This window comes from Struthio camelus, chromosome 3 (genome assembly GCF_040807025.1).
Source record: "Struthio camelus isolate bStrCam1 chromosome 3, bStrCam1.hap1, whole genome shotgun sequence".
NCBI lineage: Eukaryota > Metazoa > Chordata > Aves > Struthioniformes > Struthionidae > Struthio > Struthio camelus.
The window spans coordinates 76,518,074-76,543,266 of record NC_090944.1 but is presented as its reverse complement, the minus strand read 5'-3'; the positions used below and the strand labels follow the sequence as shown (position 1 = coordinate 76,543,266).

At 41.2% G+C, this 25,193-nt stretch overlaps 1 protein-coding gene and 1 long non-coding RNA gene across 4 annotated transcripts in view; one reads left to right on the top strand and one right to left on the bottom strand.

Moving 5' to 3' along the window:
• The first annotated feature begins 11,989 nt into the window (after positions 1-11,989).
• On the top strand, positions 11,990-23,541 carry LOC138066757 (uncharacterized). 3 transcript variants are annotated; one of them, XR_011140243.1, is made up of 4 exons: positions 11,990-12,120; positions 17,038-17,100; positions 19,240-20,647; positions 23,031-23,541. It is a non-coding gene; the product is annotated as an uncharacterized lncRNA (long non-coding RNA). The 3 variants fall into 3 exon arrangements; XR_011140242.1 differs by lacking the exon at positions 11,990-12,120 and having other exon boundaries at positions 15,657-17,100; positions 23,031-23,160; positions 23,268-23,541; XR_011140241.1 differs by lacking the exon at positions 11,990-12,120 and having other exon boundaries at positions 15,657-17,100.
• ADGRG6 (adhesion G protein-coupled receptor G6) overlaps positions 12,648-25,193 on the bottom strand; it is a 118,586-nt gene continuing 106,040 nt past the window's right edge. Inside the window, 3 exon segments of the mRNA XM_068938519.1 lie at positions 12,648-15,650; positions 20,986-21,138; positions 23,552-23,653. Coding sequence (XP_068794620.1) covers positions 15,472-15,650; positions 20,986-21,138; positions 23,552-23,653 — 434 coding nt within the window. The 3' untranslated portion in view covers positions 12,648-15,471.

Below are 25,193 nucleotides of genomic sequence, written 5' to 3'. Positions count from 1 at the left end.
GAGGCTGACAGGCCTGTAGTTTCTTGGCTCCTCCTTCTTGCCCTTTTTGAAGACTGGCGTGACATTGGCTTTCTTCCAGTCCTCAGGCACCTCTCCTGATCTCCAGGACCTTTCAGAGATGATGGAGAGTAGCCTAGCAGTAACATCCACCAGCTGCCTCAGCACTCCTGAGCCCCATCAGGGTCCATGGACTTGTGGGTGTCAAGCTTGCCTAAATGATCTCTAACGTGAGCCTCCGTGATCAAGGGAAAGTCTTTCTCTAGATTTTCTCCCTGGTCTCCTGGATGAGGGATTCCTAAGGGCTGGCCTTAACAGTGAAGACTGAAGCAAAGAAATCATTTAGCAACTCTGCCTTCTCTGTATCCTTCATCACCAGGGCACCCACCCCATTCAGTAGTGGGCCCACGTTTTCCCTAGTCTTCCTTTTGCTACTGATGTATTTGAAGAAGCCCTTCTTTCTGTCCTTGACATCTCTTGCCAGATTTAATTCCAAATGGGCCTTAGCCTTTCTTGTCACATCTCCACACAGTCTGACAACATTCCTATATTCCTCCCAAGTGGCCTGTCCCCTTTTCCACATTCTGTAGACTTCCTTCTTCTGTTGGAGTTTTGCCAGGAGCATCTTGTTTATCCATGCAGGTCTCCTGCCTGCTTTGTTGGACTTCTTACTCAGAGGGATGCACCAATTTTGAGCTTGGAGGAAGTGATGCTTGAATATTAACCAGCTCTCTTGTATCCCCCTTCCCTCTAGGGCCCTACCCCATGAGATTCTTCCAAGAAGGTCCCTGAAGAGGCCAAAGTTAGCTCTCCTGAAGTCCAGGGTTGCGATCCTACTTATTGCCCTGCTTCCTCCTCACAGGATCCTGAACTCCACCATTTCATGGTCACTGCAGCCAAGTGACATTTCCAGCCAGCCCTTCCTTGTTTGTTAGTACAGGGTCCAGCAGCACACCTCTCCTCGCTGGCTGCTCCGTCACCTGTGTCAGAAAGTTATCATCAATGCTCTCCATGAACCTCCTGGATTGCTTGTGCCTTGCTGTGTTATCTTTCCCACAGATATCAGGGTGGTTGAAGTTCCCCATGAGAACCAGGGCTTGTCATTGTGAGGCTACTTCCAGCTGTCTATAGAAGGCCTCATCTACTGATTTGGTGGCCTGTAGTGAACACACACAGCAGTGTCGCGCATGTTAGCCTGCCCTTTAATCCTTACCCTTAAACTCTTGACCCACTCACATCCACCCCTAGGCAGAACTCCGTATATTCCAGGTGTTCTCTCACATAAAAGGTAACTCCACCGCCTTGCCTTCCTGGTCTGCCTTTTTGAAAAAGCATGTAGCCACCCATGACAGCATTCCAGTCATGCGAGCTATCCCACCAAGTCTCTGCAAGGAGGTCATAGCCCTACAACCCCACACAGATCTCTGATTCTTCCATTCTGTTCCGCATGCTGCGTGCATTGGTGTACAGGCATTTCAGAGAGGTAATGGAGCATGCAGGTTTCCCAGGAGGGGTGCAAGAGGATCCTCCATAGTCATGTCCTGTGCACACTTCCCCGGCTGCAGGTACCTGCTGGAGGCATCCTGACTTGAGCCGTGTTTTGCTGACTACCCTGTCTCTATAACTCTCCCCTTCCCCCACCTTGCCTAGTTTAAAGCCCTCCTTACCCAGCTGGCCTGCCTGTTGGCAAAGACACATGTGCCCCGCTTAGTGAGTTGGATCCCATTTCTCCCAGTCGGTTGTCGATCTTCAGGCAGGGTCCCATGCTCATAGAAACCAAAACCCTGTTGCCAACACCAGTGACACAGCCAGTTGTTTACTTGGAAAATCTGTCCACTCCTTCTCCCATCCTTTCCCTTTACTGGCAGGATTGAGGAGAGAACGTGCTGGGCCCCCAGATCCTTGAGCACCATCCCCAGATCTCTGAAATCCTGTTTGATAGTTTCCAAGTTGCCCTTGGTATCGTTGGTGCCCATGTGGAGAGCAGTAGGGGTAATAGTTGAATGGGTGGACAAGCCCCAGCGGTCTTTCCATGTCATCTCTGATACGAGCCCTCAGCAGGTAACAAACCTCCCTAGACAAGTGGTCAGGTGAGCAGATGGGTGCCTCTGTGCCTTGCATAGAGAAGAAACAGCCCAAAGACAGGTAATACTGACACTTCTCTATTTCTAATGCTGGTGTGGCTAAAGGAGCACAACAAGCACTAGCACAGCTATAGCTACAATCATCAGCACAGCTTTTGGTGGCAAAGGTTTCCATATTGTTTATTATGATTTGCTCTGTGGCTCCTTATTACTGCTTATTCTTTGAGATTTCTCAATGGGATTTCTGCCAGTTCTTAAGCACTCTAGGCCTAATTTAGCTTATTTGTAATCATCCATCCATCTCTGAGTGGTACCAACTTGCCCGAATCCCTAAGGTTGTGCAGCAGGATTGTATCGCTGTGGATTGCACCATTCTGACAACTACCCCCACACAGCTTTATGTCCACAGCTCCACCTGCCATGCTGCCATGTGCTAAGAATAGTTCCCTATTAGCAGCAGGATTTATCTCTAAATTATAGATGAAGGAATATGGATAGAGAAAAACTAAGCGCTGCTAAGGATCCCATAGGAAGTCTGACCCTGTGATAAAGAACACGAGGCTCTTATACAGCCAACTGGGTGCTTTGAAGACACTATATTCTTTCTGCTCATATGTCCATGTCTGAGCTCCAGTGTGCTCAAGGTGTCAAAATATTCACAGGGAGCTGGAAGATAAGGTGATAGCTGGATTAGTGAACTCTCAGAAACTGAGCTTTGCCTAGTGTTGCTGTCAGGAGGAAAGTCTTGTTTCAGCAGCATAGCGATCACAAGAGGAAAAGGGTCGGGAATGAGAGGGAGAGGCAAGATGGTATCTAGTTCCTAGTGGAGGAAATGCTTCTCATCTGATGATGCTCTAGAAAGACTTCCATTGAGCAGAGTGAGTTGTGTTCACAGGATTAGAAACTTATTAGTGCTCTATTGCTGTCTTAATACTTTGATGCCTTTCTCTCCATTGAGCCAAGTTTGGTCCCTATGCAGAATCCAGCCTTCCCAGATCCCGAATAAGAGTACACATTGTGTCCATACATTGGGCTGGGGTTGGATGCCTACACACATGCCCGCCCCTTCTCCTTCCTCGCTTCCTGCTTTCAACAGGAGGGAGACACACGTGAGTGCTCCTGCAGGTCCCCTTCTCTGGGTGGTCAGGTGAGGCACCAAGCTCTGACAAAAGTATAAATCATCCCACCAGAACAGCACTCGGGTAGAGACAGCCAGATTAAAAGCCTGATGCTCTTCCCACAGGGCTACTGAGGCCACTTTTGCATAGTGACACAGGAGTCATCCACCACTCATCCTAGGAACAGTCTCATGGGCAAGATCCAGGATGGTTTTCTACCTCGGAGCTCTGTGGCTGCAGCAGATAAATGGCAAAATTTAGGGCTACCTTTTGCCTTGATTTTTAGCTTTCACTCATTCCTTAGTGTTAAGTATAAATTTACTTTTGGTTTAAGCTATCTGACAGTTTCTTGCAATTGACAGACTTATCAAGACAAGTGGAGACAGTCAATTTATGTTTTGGTAAGTGTGCCTGCAAGTGTTTCTTTGTTCTCTCAGATGGGGAAGTGCAAGATGTGCTGTTGATTCACTCTCATGCAGTAACTGCATATTTGTGACTGACCAGCTGGGACTCCCTTTTACTCAGTCAGGACTTTGAAATCTGTTTTTACCTAAACTGCACTGCCATAAACATGTAAACAGCATTCTTTCTACCCAGAAAGGTATGGTAAATTCAGTTTGATAGAGAAGCTATTTTCCTTTTAATTTCTTCACATATTATAATGTATGTACTAAAAAAAACAGTTTTTAAAGCACTACATATGCATTATCCTAAGGTCTTCTAAGTTAACTGTTCTTGCCTTTCAAAAAAATTATTTAATTTACATATAGAAATCTTTCAGCTATAAAATCTACAAATGCAATTGCCTCATTCAGCCACTCCGAAATAATTTGTTCTTATGCTCAAAATAGCTCAAAGACAAGATGATCATTTTTCATATAGTCAGTTACACCCTGGTCTCATAAGCAAAGTAAGAAGACACCAATATCCCATCACAGTCAATAAATCAGTGCATTCAGGTCTTGGACCCATGGTTTGATTACAGCAATTTAACACATTACTGTGCATCAGCTGAGCAGAAGTGGGCGCTAACTAGCTCGATTCATAACTCGTGGCAAGTATAAGGTAAAACACATTAGAAAAAAAGAGGTGGGACTAAAAACACTCACCTTACCAGTCCCAGTGGTGCAGGAGGATTGTGCTAACTTATTGAACTTCAATAACCTGATCATGTGTCTGAGCCCAAGATTCGTGGGAAGGGAACACTGAGTGTTTTAGAAAAGGTGCCTCCATGCCAAACTTTGTGGATGCAAAAAGCCAGCCAAGGGCATTATACGAGGCCGAGCATCAGCTCTGTGGCTTTAAGCTTTTGCTAACTCAGCCACTGGGTTGGCAGCTGCTCCCTTAGGTCATTGCTAACTCCTGGAAAGCAAAAGGGGCTTGTGCCCTCCCCGCATTAAGGTATGTAATTTAAGTATGTAATTTAGGTGCTCAGTAAAGGCCTTCAGCCTTCTACCTTCATCCTTTCCCTAAGGGAAAGGGGAAGATGTCCAGGGAAGCAACGGGCACTGTGGTGCAGGGAGCAGCCCCCTGGGGACATGCCAAAGTCTTTGATAGGCTGTATTTGCCTTATAAAGGCAAAGAAACAGAGGGAGGCTACTCTCGGCCCAGGATGAGCTACCCCCTCTCAGGAAGAAGAATTAGAGCTGTTTTTGGCCTCACTGAAGCTGATGCTCCTAATGCACCTTGCAAATAGCATGAGCTAATGAATAAATCTAAAGTGTATGGCAGAAGAGTTAAAGCAAACTGGTTCTGTTTTAACTGAGAGAAAGTAAACTGTTTCTGCTGGAGTGGCCTGCCTCACATGTGGATGCTGGTTCAGTGGAATCAATCCATCCCAAATTGAGGAAAAGAAGTTGTGGAAGACAGACTGAACCTCTGTTTCCTGAACTTGAGCACTTAGTCATTGGTAATTATTTAGATTTAGTAAATGAGCCAAAACACTTCATAAAGCAATATATATATATTTTTTGTTCCTCAGCTATTGCATCCGCTACTTTTCCATAACCACCTTAATATTGAAATGCTTCTGTTGGCATTTTGCCAGCCATGGGAGAAACAAGCTGGTTGAAAGTAGCCATATGCCAATCACAATCACAGGGCTGCTCTACACACACTGCAATATCTGGTTTACGGGAATAAGTCACCACAGCTCCTATCATCAGGCAGCCAAAACCTTGTGATTTGTATGTGCCAAGACAAGTCAAGGTTTGTGCACACAGGAACCCTATTAGGCAGAGAATGAGATCTAAGGAGGAAGGACTTTCTGCCAACGGGAGAAAAGTTTTTTTTTTTTTGGTATGAAAAATAACAAAAATTGTTTTGCTTAATTAAATGCCTAAATGTGGAATTGAGTTGATACATTTATTTGCAAATATCCTGGAAACTATCCGTTAGTTTCTGTGTCCTAGACTTAAGGGCAATTGTAAGCAGTGTTTTGCTTTTCACACTGGGTTGTGTGTGCAGAAAAAAAGGAAAAGAAACACATGGCCTGTTTTTCAGACCTGGCTGTGATGTGTTTGTGTGTGCATGGGGATATTCCGTCTTCCACATGTGGTACCAATATGTATCGCTACTTACATCCTTCCATATCCCACTGCCTGCTGAGTACCTGCTGAAACGACTGCTTAAACAGGGAGCACCACACAAGTCTGTGCATTTGCACTCCCAACGTCCCTGGCAAATGTCAACACTTTGAGTAAAACCTCTTCATGTTAACATTATCCCTGCAGCTTCTTTCTCACGTTCTTTTTTCAGCTTCACTTAAAGAAAACACTAAAATGTCTTTTGCAGCATCCTCAGTAGTGGATGGATTTCTTTTAACCGAGAGATTAAGGGCCTGTCACTTTTAGCTGGCAGATTCAAAGAAGGCGCCGGCCAGTGTACTCATGGGTGAGGTCATCAGTAGCAGCTTCACACAAGCAGCTACATAAATTTAGCCTGAAGGCAAAGGAGAGAAACAAATATATGAAATCTTGCACAATTTTGAACGAGTCCGTAAAGGACTCTGATCACTGGATCAGAAGCCCTCAGTTGTGATGTAAATAGCCCACCTTAGCCTAGTGGAAATGGCAACCCTTCTAAAGTTTGGTAATATCAGTAAAATAATAATAAAAAAGGGAAATGAGACTAGAAGGGTTCTCAAAGGGTCATCTAGTTCTCCTCCTGGCTTTAAGGCAAACTTAGCTATGTCAAAATCAATCCTGACATATATGTGTAACCCAGAGATTTGCAATCCACTTCTAAGAGGGACCAGTGCTGAGCGGTCAAGGTGGAGGTAGCAATAGCATCTGCAGCTGACTGCACCAGTGCATGTTGCCACAGGAGCCGTGAGTGCTGATGCACAGCAAGTTGCCGCTAACCAGCTGCATTGCAGTAGTATGCAAGTTAGAGCCTGCTCAAAAGCCGGGAGCAGCTGCTGCTGCCATCTCTTCTTTAAATCTACCGCAGAGTCAAACAGGCCTGAGTAAAGACGTGGTATCGAGATAGAGAGCCTTGTGTTGACGAGGTAGCTGTTTGGTGGAAGAGGCAGATGTTATGGGGAAGGGGTTCAGATTTGAGAAACCAGAAGGGAGAAGAAGACAAACCAAGGAAATAGGGCACTGAAAGAATTTTTTGTAGGAGCACCTTTCTCCTCATATAGTGCAGTGTGTTGGTAACAATAGTCAAAGACTTCATATTAAATTCAATTTAATTAAATTCAGTAAGCTGCATAGGGCAAGAAGCCATCTCTGTGTAGCACCTGATACTGCTGTTGCTGTTGATGATGGGGCACCTGTGTGAGTGGCTTCAGGAAGCCCAGGTTCAACCTGTTCTTAGACACCTCTAGTGATGGGGGTTCCCCAGGTATCCTGAAAATCTTCCAGTGCTTCACTAGGACAAATGCTTCGTTTTTGCCTTGTTCAGGAGCCAATTTATAGACTATTCTTACTTCAGCCTCCAAACAATGTTCAGTCTGAGTGTGCTCAGACGATCTCTTTGCTTGAATATAGAAAACATCATACACAGCATCTGGTAGGATGCAATATGGTCACAGGAGTGCTTATTTGCTGAACCAGCGTGCACATCAGTTTGGGTGAAAACCACAGGCTGAATAAGAAAGACCCATTTTCAAGGAGGCATTAAAAATAAGCAAGAAGAATAAAAGAATGGGATCAGTTAAATTTATCTGGCTGTTACCCAGCAACAGAATCTGACAGTTAAACGCTCAGTGACAGGCTGCTTCTGCCTATACTAATCTTTTTGGGCTGGTATTTCTGCAATGAAGTGTGCACTCAGCTTTTCTCTCCATTCTGCTCAGCCACCTCAGAAGCACCAGGCAACAGGTTCATTTTACCGTGCCTTTCTCTGAAGCTGGTATAATGATCTTGAGCTGTGTGGTGCAGGGCTGGAACAGGCTCATTTGGTTCTTTGGAAACCCAGTGAAGTCCCTCCACAGTTTAAACCTTAGAGTCATCAGCTGCGAACTGAGACCTGACCTCAGTTTCTCTGCAGTCTAATGTGGCTAAAATAAATGTGAGTTCCTCACCTCCAGTTAGAGCTGCCACACAACCAGAGCAGGGGTGCAGGAGGTGAGGGATGGCTTGGATCATAATTTTAAGGCTTCACCTGTGTAAATCCTACTTTAGCTCTGTCTCTAAATACATCCTGCTAGCTTGCAAAAGGGGATAACTTGACTGTTTCAACTCCTTCTCTGCAGTTACCATCATCTCTAGACTGTAACAAAGAGATGGTGAGCAAGCCATCCATGGCTCTAGGTCTGGCTGGCCAGCTGGGGCTTCATGATCCCTGGAGCTGCCCTCCTATGCTGGCTGGAGAGCTCAGCCAAAGCCTGCCCGACACCAAAATGTTGCAGACGTTCACAAAACTCCTCTGAAAGCTCTCCAAGTTGTTCCCTGTCTGCACAGAAAACAGCAGTGCCTCAGACCCTGCCCTCGGGTGCCCCTGCCAAGCTTTTCCAGTGCTGGGCTTCCCATGGACTCTCTTCTTTCTTTAGCTCTCCTACAATCTTAATCTTTAGACTACAGTTCCATGATCTCGGGAGCACTATCAGTAGCTGCACAATGACCAGTTCAGCCTGTGCCTTGGGTATTTCTAGAAAATGAATAATTCTGAGCAATGTGACAATGATCTTCCTTGCAGCAAGAAGGAGAAACATGCTGATCCATCTCCTTTTCTGGGGAAATGAGTGTTATTTGTAGCGGATCTAGGAAGCTCAGAAAAATGGTGGGGAACTCACTCCTTCCTTCTTATGCACAGCCATGCTTGTGTAGCTTCGATAAGAGGCGCTATAGCAGTAACATGGTTGTGCTATGACTCTCACCGTGTGCAGCACCAACACCACTAGTGTTTCATGATGTCTGTAATATAAGTCTTTTGCCCCTCCTTATGATTCGTTCAGTACACCTGGCCCCTCTCTATACACCAAGCCCTGACTGTTCCTGGGCTTCCCTTCCCAACTTTCCTTCTTCCCACAGCCAGAGTAGCCATTCCTGCATGCTTTCTCTGAAAAGCAGGAGAGGCTAAAGCAGGGCATGACCCTGCCCCTTCCACATGCCCCAGACCACCCCTCTTTCCTTAGCACGGTGCCAGAGAAGAGATGGTGCATGTGTAGGGGGAGATGGACGTGTTGGGAGACTCCCAGTACAAGCATGGATGAGGTGTGCTATGGTGGGGAAGTCCGTACCCCAGAGGAGTATAGGGAAGAGAAGGGAGAGAAGCGGACTGGGCCCCTGCAGCACCTTGCACTGCAATATCCTCCTGTTCCTCTCGCCCCCTCCTCAGCAAGATGAGGTCAGCTCAGGAGGGGGAGGAGAAAACCCAGCCTCCTACAGCTCCTTGAAACACCCGTGGTCCCTTATTCAAGTGAGCATAGCACAAAAAGCAGAACGGTACGATGTGGTACACTTTGGCAGTCAGCATCATGACAGATTTGAACAGCACCAGTTATCACTAGAGAGTCTGGAAAAGTAGACTAGCTGTGCTACTGTTTTTTCAAAGAGTGGCTTTACACAGAGAATCCAAAGTGCACAAGTTCATGAATGAGGCCCAAGACTATTTTTTTTTTTTTTAAATTAGGTTGTAATAAAATGACAAAAGTAAGCAAATGGAAAGGAAACAAGAAACTTGGAAAATGATGACTCCATTTTGATTCACACTGTTTCAGAGTTGTTTCCCTTGAAGATGTAGCCAGAATTGCCAAGGAGATATTTTAATTGCAACATGGTACCGCAGTTTTGGCAGCAGGTCTGCAGCTGAGTGTGCAAGTGAGCAGCCTTGCGCCTTGCCCTGAGCTAACCTGGTGATACATGAGGTTGGGCAAGAGCATTTGGAGTGGAGGGCCTGACTGGGTGCAGCTCTGTCCCCATGTTGTTAGGGGAAGAAGTGGTAGGTAGGAATGGACCTGTCTGCCACTGTCAACAGAAGGCTGTTGCCTTTTTCTCCATGGACAATTATACGCACATGGCGATTTCCTGAATCACAGGACGGCAGCCTAGCAAATCATATCTTTCGGCCAGTACTGTAAAAAGCTGGTGTGTGAGCCTAAACTGGTGAGCTGGTTCTGTTTGCTCAGCTGACAGCAATGTAGCAGTTGCTAATTCCATTACATCCCCTCAGAGCAAAAAAGGAGAAAATGTAGCAACCAGAAAAAGAGAGTCTGTATTACTGGCTCCACTAAATATGCCCAAATGTAGGCAGGCAATTCTCTCCTTACTTCTTCTAGCACACAGTGTTTGCTTTATCCTGTGATGTAAGAGATTACTAAATAATAGACAAACCTGATATGAACTCTCCTACTTATCTCTGCACCGGTGCTAATATATGGAAGAATCTTGTTGCATTTTTCACTTGATTTTAACAGCTTTACGACTTGCAATAAGCCACTGCCCTCTGCTGGAAAAACATTAGTGCCAGGCGAATGGAAAAGAAAACCAGAGTGGAACCGTGAAAATGGGTAATATCGTTACTTTTACCGCATTTGGAACTGAAAGGCTATGAAATACAACAGGCTAGGGGCAGAGAGAGCCCAACGATCACCAGGCAGAGCAGAAGGCGCTCCTCTACTGTGTCCTGCTCCCCTCACTTCTCCAGGCTCCCGAAAAGGGAAAAGGCAGAGGTGATGCCGGAGCACGAAGCTTTCTGAGCCCAGCTCAGCGGCATCGGCCGGGCGGTGGGGAGAGCGCAGGATGGAAGGAGGCAGAGCGCCTCTATGTGGGGACACAGCGCTGTGAACTGCAAAACCAGCTCACGCCAACAGCCTTGGGGTACCCAGGCTGTGCAAGCGCTCAAAGAAAACACTGGACCAAATCTGTCAGTACTCGCTCTTTCTCCAACTCTTCACCTATGCAATACAGTCTCGCACTTTTGAGGCTTCCTCTCTATCTACAACTATATTTTTGAGACCTCTTACTAGAACAATCTGGATACAAAATCCTCAATTTATTAGAGAAGCCAGGAGTCTTTGATTTGCTGGAACATGCTAAAGATTCAAGCCGGCATCTCTTTTGTGGGGTAGGTCAGCCAACACTCTTCCGGAAAGCTGAATCATTAAAATCTCTGTCAGACAGCTGTGGTTATATAATCCATATGGACATTACCACAAAATGCATACTTCAGGAGTACCAAATCTGGACTTAACCTAAGAACTATAGCAGTACTGGATTTGAGTAAGCAGGCATATCTGAGGAAAGGCTAGCTTTCTAGAAAAGGTCTCCATGAAACACATGTAGCTATTTCTGGTGTGGTACTTGAACTGTGTCACTCATTTTTCACTGTGTAGGGGGCAGTAGGGTCTTCCTGCACTACACAGACATTATGGCTAGGTTAGCCTTCGAGTGCTGCAGCTGCTGCTTTTAAGAATTGTGGTAGATCTTCAGCTTAAATCTGGAGAGTCATAAATATTAGTTTTGATTCATGGGCACAGAGACAGCCCTGGTGGTCTGCTCCATCTTCTCCAGTGCCCTCCCTCCATTGTTGGTCAGCAGGATGGAGCCGGAAGAAGGGGCCAGAAATGCTCAGGAAAGCCTGAGAGGGTGCAGAGAAGACGACCTTGGCAGCAGTCCTTTTCTTAGTACTGCAGAAAATGATTGTCCTGTGGATGGGAGTGCCAAAGCCTAGCCAGGAGCTCTGCAAATTAAATGGAATAAGTGGCCAAAACTGACTAAGGCGAGGGTGAAGTGGGAGCACACCAGCACACCAGCAGCCAGCACACCCAGCACACCAGCAGCTGTAGTACTGGGCTGCTCCACAAACTGGTTGGCACGGTTGGGTTTCCTGACCTTAACTTCTAAGCCCTTTGCCTTATTTACGGATCCATATAACACTGATACACATTTATAAACAGTAAATGTATAACAACTTTCTTTGATGGCTCCACGAATGATATACTGCTACCCCATAACTTTGGAGCTATTCTAGTGGTTACGTAGATGTGTCTGATTATAGATCAGCCTTTCAAAAGTAATAAAATGAAGTGGCATTTTATGTAACTCAATCAGTTACAGTAGGAAGCTGTTAACAGTAGAGGATTAAAATAAAATTGTTCTTGATATTTAAAAGTGATGAAATGAGGAGAAAAATAAATCCGCCTCCAAAGGCTGCAAAACTCCTTAACAAGTTCGATATCTGCCAAGATCCTACTTGAAAAAACCGGGCTCCTTCCTTCAGGAGGGTCCTCCCACACAGTTCAAGGCATAAAGCCCAAGAGTACTGTTTCCTGTCTGCATGGACATACTGTCCAGAGACACACCCAGCACCCTCATTAATAAATACCTCTCATCACATGTTTTGATTGCTTTCTAAAAATATTACCACTAAATCTTCACATTTTGTGCATTTTCTGTAATGAAGCTTAAAGATAAGAAAGCAGATGTGGTGCATTTCAACAGATTTCCATGCTCTTTAAAGGTAAACATTTAAAGGTAGGCTATTAATATGTTATATTTGATGTTTGTACATTAGTGTGTATATAGTCAAGTAATTGGCTGACTAAATATTGTAATAGTGATCAGTTAAAGTATGATTATAAATTAAATCCTGCTGTTGATAATGAGGGACTAAATTCAGTTGGAGGAAAACATATGAATAGAAATAATTCCTGAGTGTATCAATTCGTATCACTTTTAAAACATCATCTCAGTATACTGTCTGTCATTTTGCTGCCTTTATTTTCCTTTCAGTGTTATAATATAACTGTTACCATAAATAAATGAACTTGCATAACTTTTAGATCACTAAATCTGGCATTGAGGTAATCACAAAAGGGTAAAGTATATTCTGCAACATGAATTCCTCTGATGAGATGGAGTTAAGTCTTGCACGTTTTTTTTCCAACATTTTGGCTGCACATGTATCTGTCTCACATACTTAATAAACAAAACCGTTTTCCAGAATTCCACTAATAATTTTTGCCACAGAACGCTGAAATAGAAAAAAAAAAATCCAAACATTCACTATTAAAAACTTTAATTATTTGGAACGCTAACATCAAGAATGTTTATTCTAAAATGGTTCTTTCCACTTTAGTCCATCTTTAAACCTGTTACACTATATTCCACTGACTAGTATTACAAATTACACCGACATGTTTCCTCATACACGTAAAAGAACGACAGTAAATTGTTTCACAAGGTGTTTGGAAAAAATATATATAAGAAATTATTCTTTCCCTCTTCTTCTATGATGAAGGAGAAGCTTACTTTTAAAGTAATAAGAACAGACATTATAGAGTAAATATATTTTGACATATTTAACCTCAAAAATAAATAAATATATACAAGGGAGGTTACAGCATGTCAACTACAAAGTAGAAGCTTTACATTGGAGAACTGAGAGCATTCAAGAGCATCTAACTGACATAGACAGTTTAAGATTACTACATGGTAGTAAAAAAAAAAGAGAAAAATCTTAATTCAGCAAAAATATAGGTAGCTGTACATTAAATTGATAGTCAGCTAACAGCTTCGCTTCAGTCAAGATACTGTGTTTGCTTTTGTTTATATTTACTGATTTATTATGTTTTATTAATTCCTCATTTTTCAGGAATGTTCGGTTTTTCCCTCTCTTCACTTCTAAACACCTTAATCAGGTAGAAATCTCACAGTAAGCTGCTATGTGAACACTATTATCTACAGTAGTTAAGCAAGTGGGATGATAAAATATTAAATTCAGTAAATGCTGGTACATAATTTCTCTCCCTAATTTTTTCCCCTTGTTAAAGATATCTGATAACATTCATCCCTGTTAATAATTGCATTTGAAGTAAATAGGGCTGACTTTCATTCATACCATCATGTAAGTGTTTGCAGTTATGAGATTGAGGTTTCATTAAAGGTATTTGTAGCAACAGCAGTGTTTCTGGACGGCATACAACTAGAGCATACTCCTCCCTCTCAGCAAACAAGGTGTTTGTAGCCAGCAAAAATACTCCATTTGTGCAGTCACAGCATTAAATGATCTCTGCACACAAAAGTGCATGCAAAGAGCAGAAAAAGGCACAAATCCACATTCCAAATCACTGAACACCCACCTGCTTGGCAACTGAAAGTCTCACAGCACAACTTTCCGGCCACCTTCCGAATACAACTAATCAAATATTTGGCTAAAAACACTTTGGTGTAAAACGACCTTTTTGAAAGATGAAAATTTCCATTAGGAGACACTATTCGCTCAAAAAATTACTTGAAAATACCTTTGATTTTTTGGCTCACACTTTCATTGACATGTGCAGTTAAAAATTTTATACAGACTGGCATGCAGTGAGACATACTACATGAGAGATGCATTTTGGCAGACCTGGTTGTGTGCTAGTGAGTCATAAACTTATAGATATCAATGCAAGCAAGCATTTGATATTCTTGTCTGCCCTCTGCACCCACACAAAACTCCGCACAGTTACGCACACAGTATAGTAATGCAAAATTCATTAAAGTTGCCTGAACACTGCTTGACACTATGCCTTCAACAATCTTGATCTGGTCAGTCAATGGGGGGCAGGAGAGAGATGATAATATTGATACTGGAAGCGCCAAGAAAGATGACATTTATCCATTACCGGGAAACATACTGCAATCCTCAGACTATTCTCATGTTGCCATGCCATCCGATGGTGGTGGCCATGCGTACGACATAGCTGACGTACAGAAACTGACAAACGCGCCTATGGGCTTACAAAGTGTCCATCTTGTATCTAAAAGGGTCATTTTTAGCACCATTCATTGTTCTTAAATTTCTTAAATTGTCTGTGCTACACATTGTGATTTCCTCTGTAGTATTTACTGTGTGCCTTATTATAAAAATGTGTGGAGAGAGGTTTATGTATATAGTTATATATCTATAGATAGGTGAATGTCTTCTATTTCATTTAGTGAAAAGGAGCGCTAAACACAGGATTGTACACATTGGTGCAGACACTGTATAATTAGTGTTGCAATGGGAGATGCCACCTACCATACGTACTGACCAGTGAATGTTGAAACATGGCTTCTTGTAAACTTTGGATTTACCTGTTTGCTTGTTCTGCACCAGTCCAAAGGACACACACCACTGCTTTCATACGTATAGATGGGCTTAAAATTGGCAAAAGAGTTATTAGCAACCTGTACATCCTTCTCAGCCAGCACATCTGTGCAGTATGTGTGTTCCTATGCACATGAATATAAAACAGCCTGAATTTACAGCACGTTCAGTTTCGCCAAGCAAGATTTGCATGATTAGGCCTATTTAGTCAAAAACTGTTGAAAATAACCCTTTAACACTGGTGTTAGGGTTTCACTCAAAAAAAGAACAGACAGCACTGGACAGTCAAGAAGCAAGAACCTTAACAAATGCAGTGGGGAAAATCCATTTTCCTCAAAAGGAAAGGACCATCAGTATACTGTTCAGAAAGAGCTTGCCTGTACTGCAGGATGTCTGCTACTTTCTCCAAGGGTCGAAACTTGCTTCTGTTTGGACTACATAATTTACAGTTAGGCTTGTGGCTCTTCTTCAGTCTTAAAAATATTTACACAGGATGGCAATTAGCTGTCCAGGTATCATGTTGGCTGGCACTCATTTCAAAACAGCTCAATATCAGGGTAGAAAATTGTCCTTTTCCAAACAGTAAAAGGGTAAAGAAATTGGTCCTCAGGTGGAAGCTGTTAACAGGATAACGCTATAACCTGGGAAAAATAACTAAACAGGTCACATTAAATGATAGACGAACTGCTCCTTCATTATTCTCAATTCCATGCAGATTCGTTGTCTTCCTTTGGTTCAAAAAATCAGAAGCCCAGTTAGAACTTTGTGCTGTGACTGAACGTGTCGGACATGATTATATTTTTATAGAAGTTGTCGGAGTGAGCATTGCAGTATCCTTTGACCTTGTCAATAACCTGATGGACAGGAATGATTGACGTCTGTTCTCCGTCCTCTTGGGTAAATTTTGAAGATAACTTGTCAACAAAAATATTCTCTAGGAAGAGGAAAAAGCAGCAAGAAGAGGTTAGGATTTCTTAAGCGAACTCATAGTTTAAGAGGTGTGTCACTCTCACATAGATATACTTTCAGTTATCATTATTGTTGAATGAAATTACTGCCCTGAAAGCCAGCAAATCCCTTTTTGGCTTGGCATTATTTTTTTCTAAATTCTTTTCAGATGCCAGCTTTTGCCTAAATTCAACATATTCTAACTTAAATGTCTAGAATTTTAGCCCCTGCTCAGGTCTCTCTGGAATTTATCCCCTCTATTCTTTTGCCTAAAATGTCACTGACTCCAACTGCACTTGAATATATTAATTTACTGTTCGTGCTTTGAATCTTAAAATTAAAAACACTTCAGTATCACTGGATTAGGGCTGATTTTCATAACACCCTCTAAATAACATCTCCACATAACAGAGCAGTGGAAAATGATAGCAAACAAATATAATTATTTCACTGTGAAAGTTATAAGCTAAGTACAGAAATAATCACAGAATGTAGCAAAAGATGACTTGCATCTTAGATCAGATAACCAAAATTAAAACTGGCCTAAACTTTATACTTTGCCTTTTCCACAACGTGGAGAATACAGATCGACTATGGGGACGAAACAAGTGGAAAACTGCCATCCTTTCAGAATTCACATACTATAAACCAAGGATGGAACTGAAGAGAAAAAGAAGTAAGGCAATTTAGTCTTAAAGTTTTCTCTTTTAGTTGCTGAAAAGGTATGGACCCTCACTTTTCCGACATTGCCTAGGGCATTTCTGATAGGCACACTCGACATTATCTTTATCAAAAACATCATGCGATAAGCCTGGTTAGACTTTTATCTCCCTTTTACAGAGACGAAGCAAATACACTTTGGGCTCTAGGCATAAGAAGAAAATATTTTGCTTCTACTATTAGCTAGCAATCCAGGCTCATTTCAGAGCTGATGGAGAAAAGCAGACATTTCTGGAGTGCATTTGTCAAAACCTCTCTCAGATATCCACACTGTGTCTGACGAATCATATCTTATGCTTGCCTGTTTTCCCCCATTAACTATAAGAACAGATTAGGGTATCTCGCTTCCTACTGTAGATGTCTCAAATCATGTGACCTTTGTCCTACCCCTGAAGTTACCCAGGACAACTCTTAAGGATGTCTCATGAACGCTGCCGCACCAATAAGCCTGAGCCTTGCAGCCTTTTTCATATGCCCTCCAGAAAAAAACTCCCTCCCAGGCTGAGCTGGGAAAGTCTGCCGCAGAGGCTGCCAGGACTGTTGTTCTCAGACCGGTCAGCAGGTAGAGCTCACGTAGCGAGCAATGAGACACTGGGCATCCCTTTTCCTCAAGTATATTGTTTTAATGAGCTTTCTTATCTCTTCCACTGTAGTGAGTAAAGGTGGAATTAATTCTTGTAACCGGAGCGAGACTTGGACCATCACAACCTTTGACAGTAAGAGGTGTTTTATACGAGTGGCATATTTGACGGCTATTTAACAGAATTTGGCAAAATCACCTTCAAAAATTTCTTGGATCATTTAAAGAATTAGCATATTATTTCATACGTTATTTCACACTATGATTTAATACAAAACCTGTTGCTTATAGAAATGAATTATTAATTAAAACAAAACAGAAAAGTAACCCTGACCTCTTCCCCACCCCGCCAAAATCATGATATCAAGCCATAAAAGATTTGCAGTATAAAATGTTGCATGAAGGAGGAATGGATTGCAGAGCGAGAAATCAAAACAGCTTCACCCATGAAACAAGAAACAGGCATGTTAAGACATATCAGAATGACTTTTTTAAAGCACGCAGGAATGTCCATGAATCGCAGCAAGTAACTCCATGTCCAATATCAAACTGCTAGGTACTCTATACCTTAAAGTGCATGTACTTACTAGCCAGTGGTAATATATGTTGAGTATGTATTTTTCTACATATTGAATATCTTATTACAAAAATCAAAAGCTAACTCTTAGTTGTCAGGACAGGTTTTTGAAATGCCTCACTTCTTTTTGCATGACATCGTTACATTGCTAAATAACTCCTATATCTTCATGAAACTGGCATGCATAGGAACCACGTAAGCTCTTTGAAACCAGCACAGCCCTCTTTTTTTTTTTTTAGCTCAATGGGCTTCAGACAGGTGCCCAGGGTTAGAATTGTCGTTTCACTGAACTAAATGGGAGTTGTACCACCAAATTCTGTGCAGAAATAAACCCAATTTCCAATTTATAAAAGGTGTTACATACATTTAACTACTATCTACAGTACGTTTGTGTCAGTTTTACGGACAGCTGTGGCGCAAGATGTCAGAGTGACTCCTTTTCTCCACAACCAAGCGTCCCTGTTAGTGCATTCCACATTCAACCAGTAGTTTACAGCACAGCGTTCAGACCTATATACTTTGTCATTCAGATTCAATTTGAGTGTGTTTGGATATGAAAAATCAACAGCTAGAAGACTAAATTCCATAATGGCCATAGACCAAATAGAAATACGGTATCTTAAAATTTCTGTAGTAGCTCCTTAAATATTTCAAAACCTTTCTAGGAATCAATCAGATGATTGGTTTTGCTTTTTAATACATTTTAGGTATGGGTATTTCAACCTAATCTCTTTTCCCTAGACTACTTTATATGGGCATCAATATCAGGACATGGTCTGTTTCCTAGAACGGTATCTTTCGAATGCTTCACGCCCCATGCAGAGTGCAGGCAACCACAGTTTGAAGCACGCTTATCCTTTGAAGTGCAGACTCAGCATCAATGACGCAAGATGTAACAGTGAGAAACAAGCAGCGTTTCTGATTAGCAAAGTCCTTTGTGTCAATTAGGACGTCATGCAAATGGCATCCCTCCACCCTGTTCAAACCATGCATCTGACAGAAGCAATTCTCACTTTACCTGTAATGTTCCACCATTGATGAGGAAATGGCCTTAGAAGACATTATCTATACCACAAACACATGAATGCCTGTGTCAGTTCCAGGGAACACATTATAATCGTTTTAACAAGAGCTGCCAAGACATGTAGCTATTATATTATTTGCCTATACTTTATACTTTAGCTAAGACACCAAGATGAGAAGTTTAGCTGGATTAAAAATCAGAACCACGTACCTCAGTTATTTTCTCTTTTTTAACACTGTCAGAAGATATATAGGCATTTGAAAATCTAAATTCGCTAACATTCCTTTAGAGTATCACAATAAAATATGCATTTTCAGAAGTCAAAGAAAAATGTAATAAAATTATACAGAATTATAAAAAAAATATAGAAAACTGTGGTATCCCCTTAATGTCCACTTAAAGAATACACTGCAAGCTACAATTACATTACTAAATATAACTTATTTTAGGAACTAACTTAGGCATAGGCTTAAGCTCACTACTTTTGTGGAAAGTATAGGAGCGCCTTCCTAACTTTAACATTTTTATTCAACTTAAATCTTATTATCTGGAACTATTTTATTGTTTTGCTTCAAGACTACATTGCAAAAACTCTACTACTAATTCGCTTTAACTGTCAGACTGATGAAAAACTCTGAGTCCAACGACGCATTTAAGCACATTTTTGTCTTTAGGCACAACATCAAGGATGTAAACATTTAGCCGCCACAAGTGTGAACGGGAGTTCTCTGTCTGCTGTGCGGTAGACAGAATTGGGAACGTTCCGCAGAGTGAACTGCACGATGCTCTCAGCTATCTCATTCGACATTTCTAAAGGGACAGTAGAGGTACGTAGTCTATTACATTAACTAAAAACTAAACTAATTTTTAAATTACTATAAAATTAATAGTAGCATTGAGAGTGGTGAAATATTATATACGCTGTCTGTGGAAGACTGCTGACAGAAATGTCCTTTTACAGGAGAGAGAGCTGAAGATAGCTTGCTTAGGGCACCTGGCCATGTGGCACATCAAAACTGAGATGACACCAGGGACAAGCACTGGGGAGAGGCAGAAGGCAGCCAAGAGTAGCCTTGACTGGGAATCCTGAGAGGAAGTTCAGGATGATACGCTGGGGAATTTCTGACATGCTGCTCATTTTCAGTGTATTCAAGGCAAATGCACTTCACGGACACTCTCTATAATCAAAACAAGATTTACGCTCTTGAAATCCTGAAAAGCCTGATACACAACTCCTTGTGCTAATGAATATTAGTTAGTGATTACAGCCAGAGAGAACAACTATATATTTCTTAAAAAAATGGGAATTCTAGACAGAAAAATTATTGCGTGCCTAACTGAACCAGGTAGTGAGCAGCAATAAAAACAGGAAGACATTTTCTGGAATCTAAAGAGACTGGAGCATCAGACACGAGGCTCTGGGGGTTTCTGAAAATAATTTAATCTTAAAAAGAATGGAATTTTCCTTCCAGTAAATTCATATATTTCCTATTTAAAAAAGGGAATTTAATAAATATCTTAAGGCAAATAAGTGCATCCCTTTGGGGTTACGGATGTGGGCAAATTTCATTTCCATTTTGTGTTAGAAAAGAATCCTGTGATAGCATGTGGTGTGACTCTACAGTATGATACTCATAAAAGCATGAGTTAACAACAACCTGGTAGCAAAAGTTCCAAACACTACTTCATGAGCTATTTAAGTGCTTTTCTGAAATATTATCTCAGCCAAAAGCAAACAGACTCACAAAGCATTCCAGTTCCTGTTTTTGTGTACTTTTAAAGTGTTCTTAAAATAAGTGCATTTTTATTTGGTGTGAGTGGAATACAGACGATGCCTTTTATTACACCGTTGACATCCAAATAGATAAGCAGTAAATACAGTATGCTATCTGTAGAAGGGAAAAACAGCACATACTCTGGGAATACAGTATTAATTTGCAAGAAGCTTCCATTTGTCTCTCTTCCATAAAAGTGTTACAGTTGAACTGAAAGAGTTTTGCTGAGTGAATAAACTGTGGAGTTGGATTCAGAAGACTTGATTTCTACTTCCAACTGCGCTGCAAACTGTCATGCTACCTTGCGGTAGGAATGCCATCTCTCTATGCTTTGGTTTTATGTGTTTACAGTGGGATAAAACTTTTCTTCTTCTAATCAAAGAGGTGAAAGTGTCATAGAAGTAGGAAGGTTTGCTTTTATTACACGTACTTTTATAGTTCAGGAACATACACAGATCAGAACTACACACTGGATGTACTGTTTATTAGGTTGAGAACCTTAGTAAACAATAACATATAGTTAAAAAATATTGAATCTATGCAAATTAGTGAAATTTTCTCATGTTAACCTTTGGGTCACTAATGTACACTTAACATCAAAGTAAGTATCCAAAAATGCACCGTGTTGTTGTACGACTAACTCACCTGTATGGCTATTTCGTTTCAAATATGTATTTGTGGTAGATTTTGATTTGGATGTTAAGTAGGTTGAATTGGAGCCGATGGAACTAGAGGATAAGGATTTCCCAAGATTATCAGAACTCTTCTTTATAATGTTGGTTGCTGTCTTGCTCCAATCTAAAAATGATTGACAAGTTTTAAGTAATGAATTACAGAAGGTACTAAATGCCTAATTTCTTCAAATTATGAACATTCCAAGTATCAGATGCATTTCTTAATGCTGCTTATAGCAAATGATTTGTCTGTTTCCTGTCCAAGAGACTTCTGGTTTCTGAAGAGAGAAAATAAGTTTTCCAATTTGATTTACTTTGCTGTTTACCAGAATAGTTAAAATTGGTGGCTCTATTTCTAACACTCTAACAATCATGTGGTTGGATGGCAGAACAGTAAGTAAGACCCAGCTCTGGAAGTAGGAGAGCAGCGAAGATCTGTAGCAGTATAAGGATGCAAAGTTTCATCATCTGGCCAGAGAAATCCAAAGGGTCGGACAGGAGCATTTACAGAGGCCTTACCATTTGAGGGCTTGATCTGTTGCTGTAGAGCTCCTACATATTAACGGATTTGCACTTGTTGCTATAGGGTTTAGAATATTGGTGCATTATTCATAATAATGAATAATAATGTTTATCCAGTAGTTCATATTTGAAGAGCTTTGTCAGAACCATTATCACCACAGACTCTTATACTGAAACAACTTCCAAAATTGAAGTTAAATAAGTAATACCAATAAACCTTTGAAGGAAAACTGACACTGAAAAATTCACCACAAGCGTCCCAATACCAGTATCATGCAGAATAAACGTTATCTAACTATTTCTGTAACATATACTTACAGGTAGGTACAGGCAGTTTCACACATTAGTCCTGCCTACTGCTGCTGTTACTGTTCTAATTTATTGTACTAGAGTGAAATTCATAAATTGGCAGAGAAGATACATGGGTGTCTTAAGCCTTGGTTTATAGGAAGACAAGGATTTTATCTTGAATTACTGCAATAGGAAACAGGTTACTATTTCTCCTATCTAGCTATGACACTGTGGTAGGGTTTCGGTTTGGCTATTTCTTTGCTTTATCATAACATATTCTAAAGTTCATTTCAGACAGATAAGAATTTAAGATCACATTTGACTCATATTGTACTCTTTGGTCTGCTAATGGTTTGAGGTTCACTCAGAATACAAGCAGCTGGTGGTGATGGACCAGCTAGCACTAGGAGTAATGACAGCACACTGAGTAAGAGCACTGAAATTCTTGAATCCTTCAGGTTTTTATTTCTGTCATCCCCATAGGCTGCCCAACAGCAGCATAAAAATCTGGAAATAATTTGATCCATCTGTGTTTTCCAGTCCAGGAGTTACCGCATGTACCTCATGGAAGCGAAACACACGAAATAATGTAGATGCCTGATCAGAATGATTTTTTTTTTCCTAATTCACATCAACTCTTTGAGATCATGAGTCCGGATTTTTTCGTATAAAGCGAAAGCATAAATGTTTCATAGTTTACAATGAGAATGCACTATCTTACTAGCACTGTAAAAACAAAACAGAACAAGAGAAAACAGAATTCTTTGTGAAGAAGCAGCTTGAAACAGCCCTTGGAAGCCAACAGAGAAAGGACACAAAAAATACTTGGAGCACTGTTTTTGTCTAGGGTACACCAGGCAATGAGGTTATGCTACTTTATATCAACCTCTGATATGAACCCTGGTCAATAAACAAGAACTGTGTGAGCAAGAATTATATAGTCCAAAATCTTTACAGCACATGGCAAAGTGGAATTCATGTGCCTAAACACAGGAGCCTAATGCTATCTGAGATGGCCAGAGGTAAAGTCGTCTATAAAAGTGTCCCATGTGTTGTAATCTATAATAAAGTGTCCAAAGCAACTGTATTTGCTGCAAGGGACAGTGGTAGCAGTGCTCTCCCTGCACTCTGAGAGTCATAAAGATGGACACCAATTCGGGAATCTACTTAGGCTTCTGCTAAAGGAATTTCTTATGTTTTCAGGTCCCTCATGCTCTCTCTGAATTACATAATGAAGGACAGAATAGTTTGAAAAGGTGAAGATAAAGGCAAAAGACCACAGGGCATTTCTATCTGCCCTTTAAGAACCACTCCTACTTCAAGCTAATAGTCCGTAAGTTAGTCAACATAATGTAAAGTGGGAGCAAGGGAATAAGACTGACTTTGAATGACAGAATTTGAACCTCTGAACCTTAATTTAACTTCTTTTTGTTTTTTTAGGGAGTCTCCTGGGCCTCCAAAACCATGCTCATAGCACTACAAAATTTACCAGCTGCCTTCAGTGGAAAACTTAAAGCGGGGACTTAAGACTTTTCATGACGTGATACCTGAAAGGTTCCTTGGCAATTTTTATTAATAAAGTGAAGAGATAGCCTATTAATACTCTACGTTTCCACATCTCTGCCCTAAATTGTATTACATTAAGTATGAAATAGCACGCTGTTCACCTAGACTTTTCCAGACTATGCCAGCATCTAAGGAGTGGAGCCACGAACCGTTTTTACCTGAATTGTCTGCCAGTCGGAATCTGCCACAGCAGAGATGTCTCCTCCATTGTTTCTGCACATTTTCTTTCATAGCACAATGGAAAACAAATATAAATAAACCTGCAACAAAGGCAAATAAATAGCAAATAAAGTATATATTTATAAATAGATAAACAGATTAACTAAAATGCAATCTGCTAACAAAATGCTACAAAGGAAAACCAAAGGAAAATCATGTTCAAGTCTTCTTATTGTCATCTACCTGCATGCCTCATTTAATAGGTACTAAAGTTAATTAAAGCTATCCCATCCTCTAGCTGCTATACATGTGTCCGGGATATCAGAAGGGGGAGAATAGGGCCTCTTGTATTGACATTGCTGATTTATATCCAGCTCAGTGTGGATCTTTTAACTATTTTTTGGCTTATCTGAAAATAATTAAAAGGTTTTGTCTTTGCAATGAATGAAAATTTTGCAACCAAAAGGACTGCAAGAACCAGACTACAAAGCTAAATACAGATACTATTTTATGAGAAGAGGATACTTTTAAGTCCTCCTGTTCCACATTTACAGAGCTATGCGCTGTATTTTTTTTAAACCTAAAGGCTTGAAATTGGCACTAAATGGGTGCACCGAAAAAGAATACTTGGATTTGCACGCATCACATGCATGCACTTGAAGTGATTATGAAAATGGTAAGCAAATGTTCAAAAGTACTAATTAGGTGTCCAGCCTAATATATATTTCTGAAGAAAATTACCTGGTTTGTGCATGCAATCGCAATAAATATGTTTAAGAATGTTTGTGTAGATTTCATTTTTTGCTTGCAAACACATAATTTTTATTTTCAAGAAAGAAAATGGGCATCTATCATGTAGCAAACAAGGTTTCAGCTGGGCGTGTGGTATGATTTCATCATTCTTCAGAGAAACTTTAGGGCTAAATATAGAAGTCTGAATTACAATATGCTCTTGGCCCTTCCCAGGCAGGCACCAGTGCTGGAATCTTCCATCTTTCTCTGGCTTGGCCTGTTCTTGTTTTACTTACTTTTATTCACTGGGAGACGGCCAAGCTGAGGCTGAACACCTGATGGCAAAACCTTAGAGCCAAACCCCTCATGATTACATCTTGAAAGGGAATAAATGCTACACAGTGTGGGCAAACGTGCCTTAGTGATGTTCTCTAAGATTGTTCCTCTGTGCTGATCACATACAGCTCCGTATGTCAGTGCTCGCCGTGTTTCAGCTGGTGGAACACAAGGGCAGGGTCGAGCTTAGAAAATACGCAGCTAAATCATAAAATTATCCTCTGTCCTCCAAAGCCCTGAGGTGTAATTTTGCATGAATGCTTGCCAAGGAACAGGACTGGTATCTCCTTACAGCACTTAGGCCAGGCTGAGCCCACTGAGGTCAGAGAACCAAAACAGCTAAATTTGTTACCTTTCGGTAATAAACACTGGTGTCATGTAATACAGTATTTGCAAAATTTTTCAAGAGCTGATAGGAAAAAATTGAGAAACACAATTTAGGAAAGGCAAACATATCTTAATGCATCCCATAATGAACTATAAATTTTACTTCAAACTACAGCAAGCTCTCCTGAATTCCAGTTAATGTGTTTCCATTCAGTAACATATTTCTGTGCCTGCTTCATTATAAGC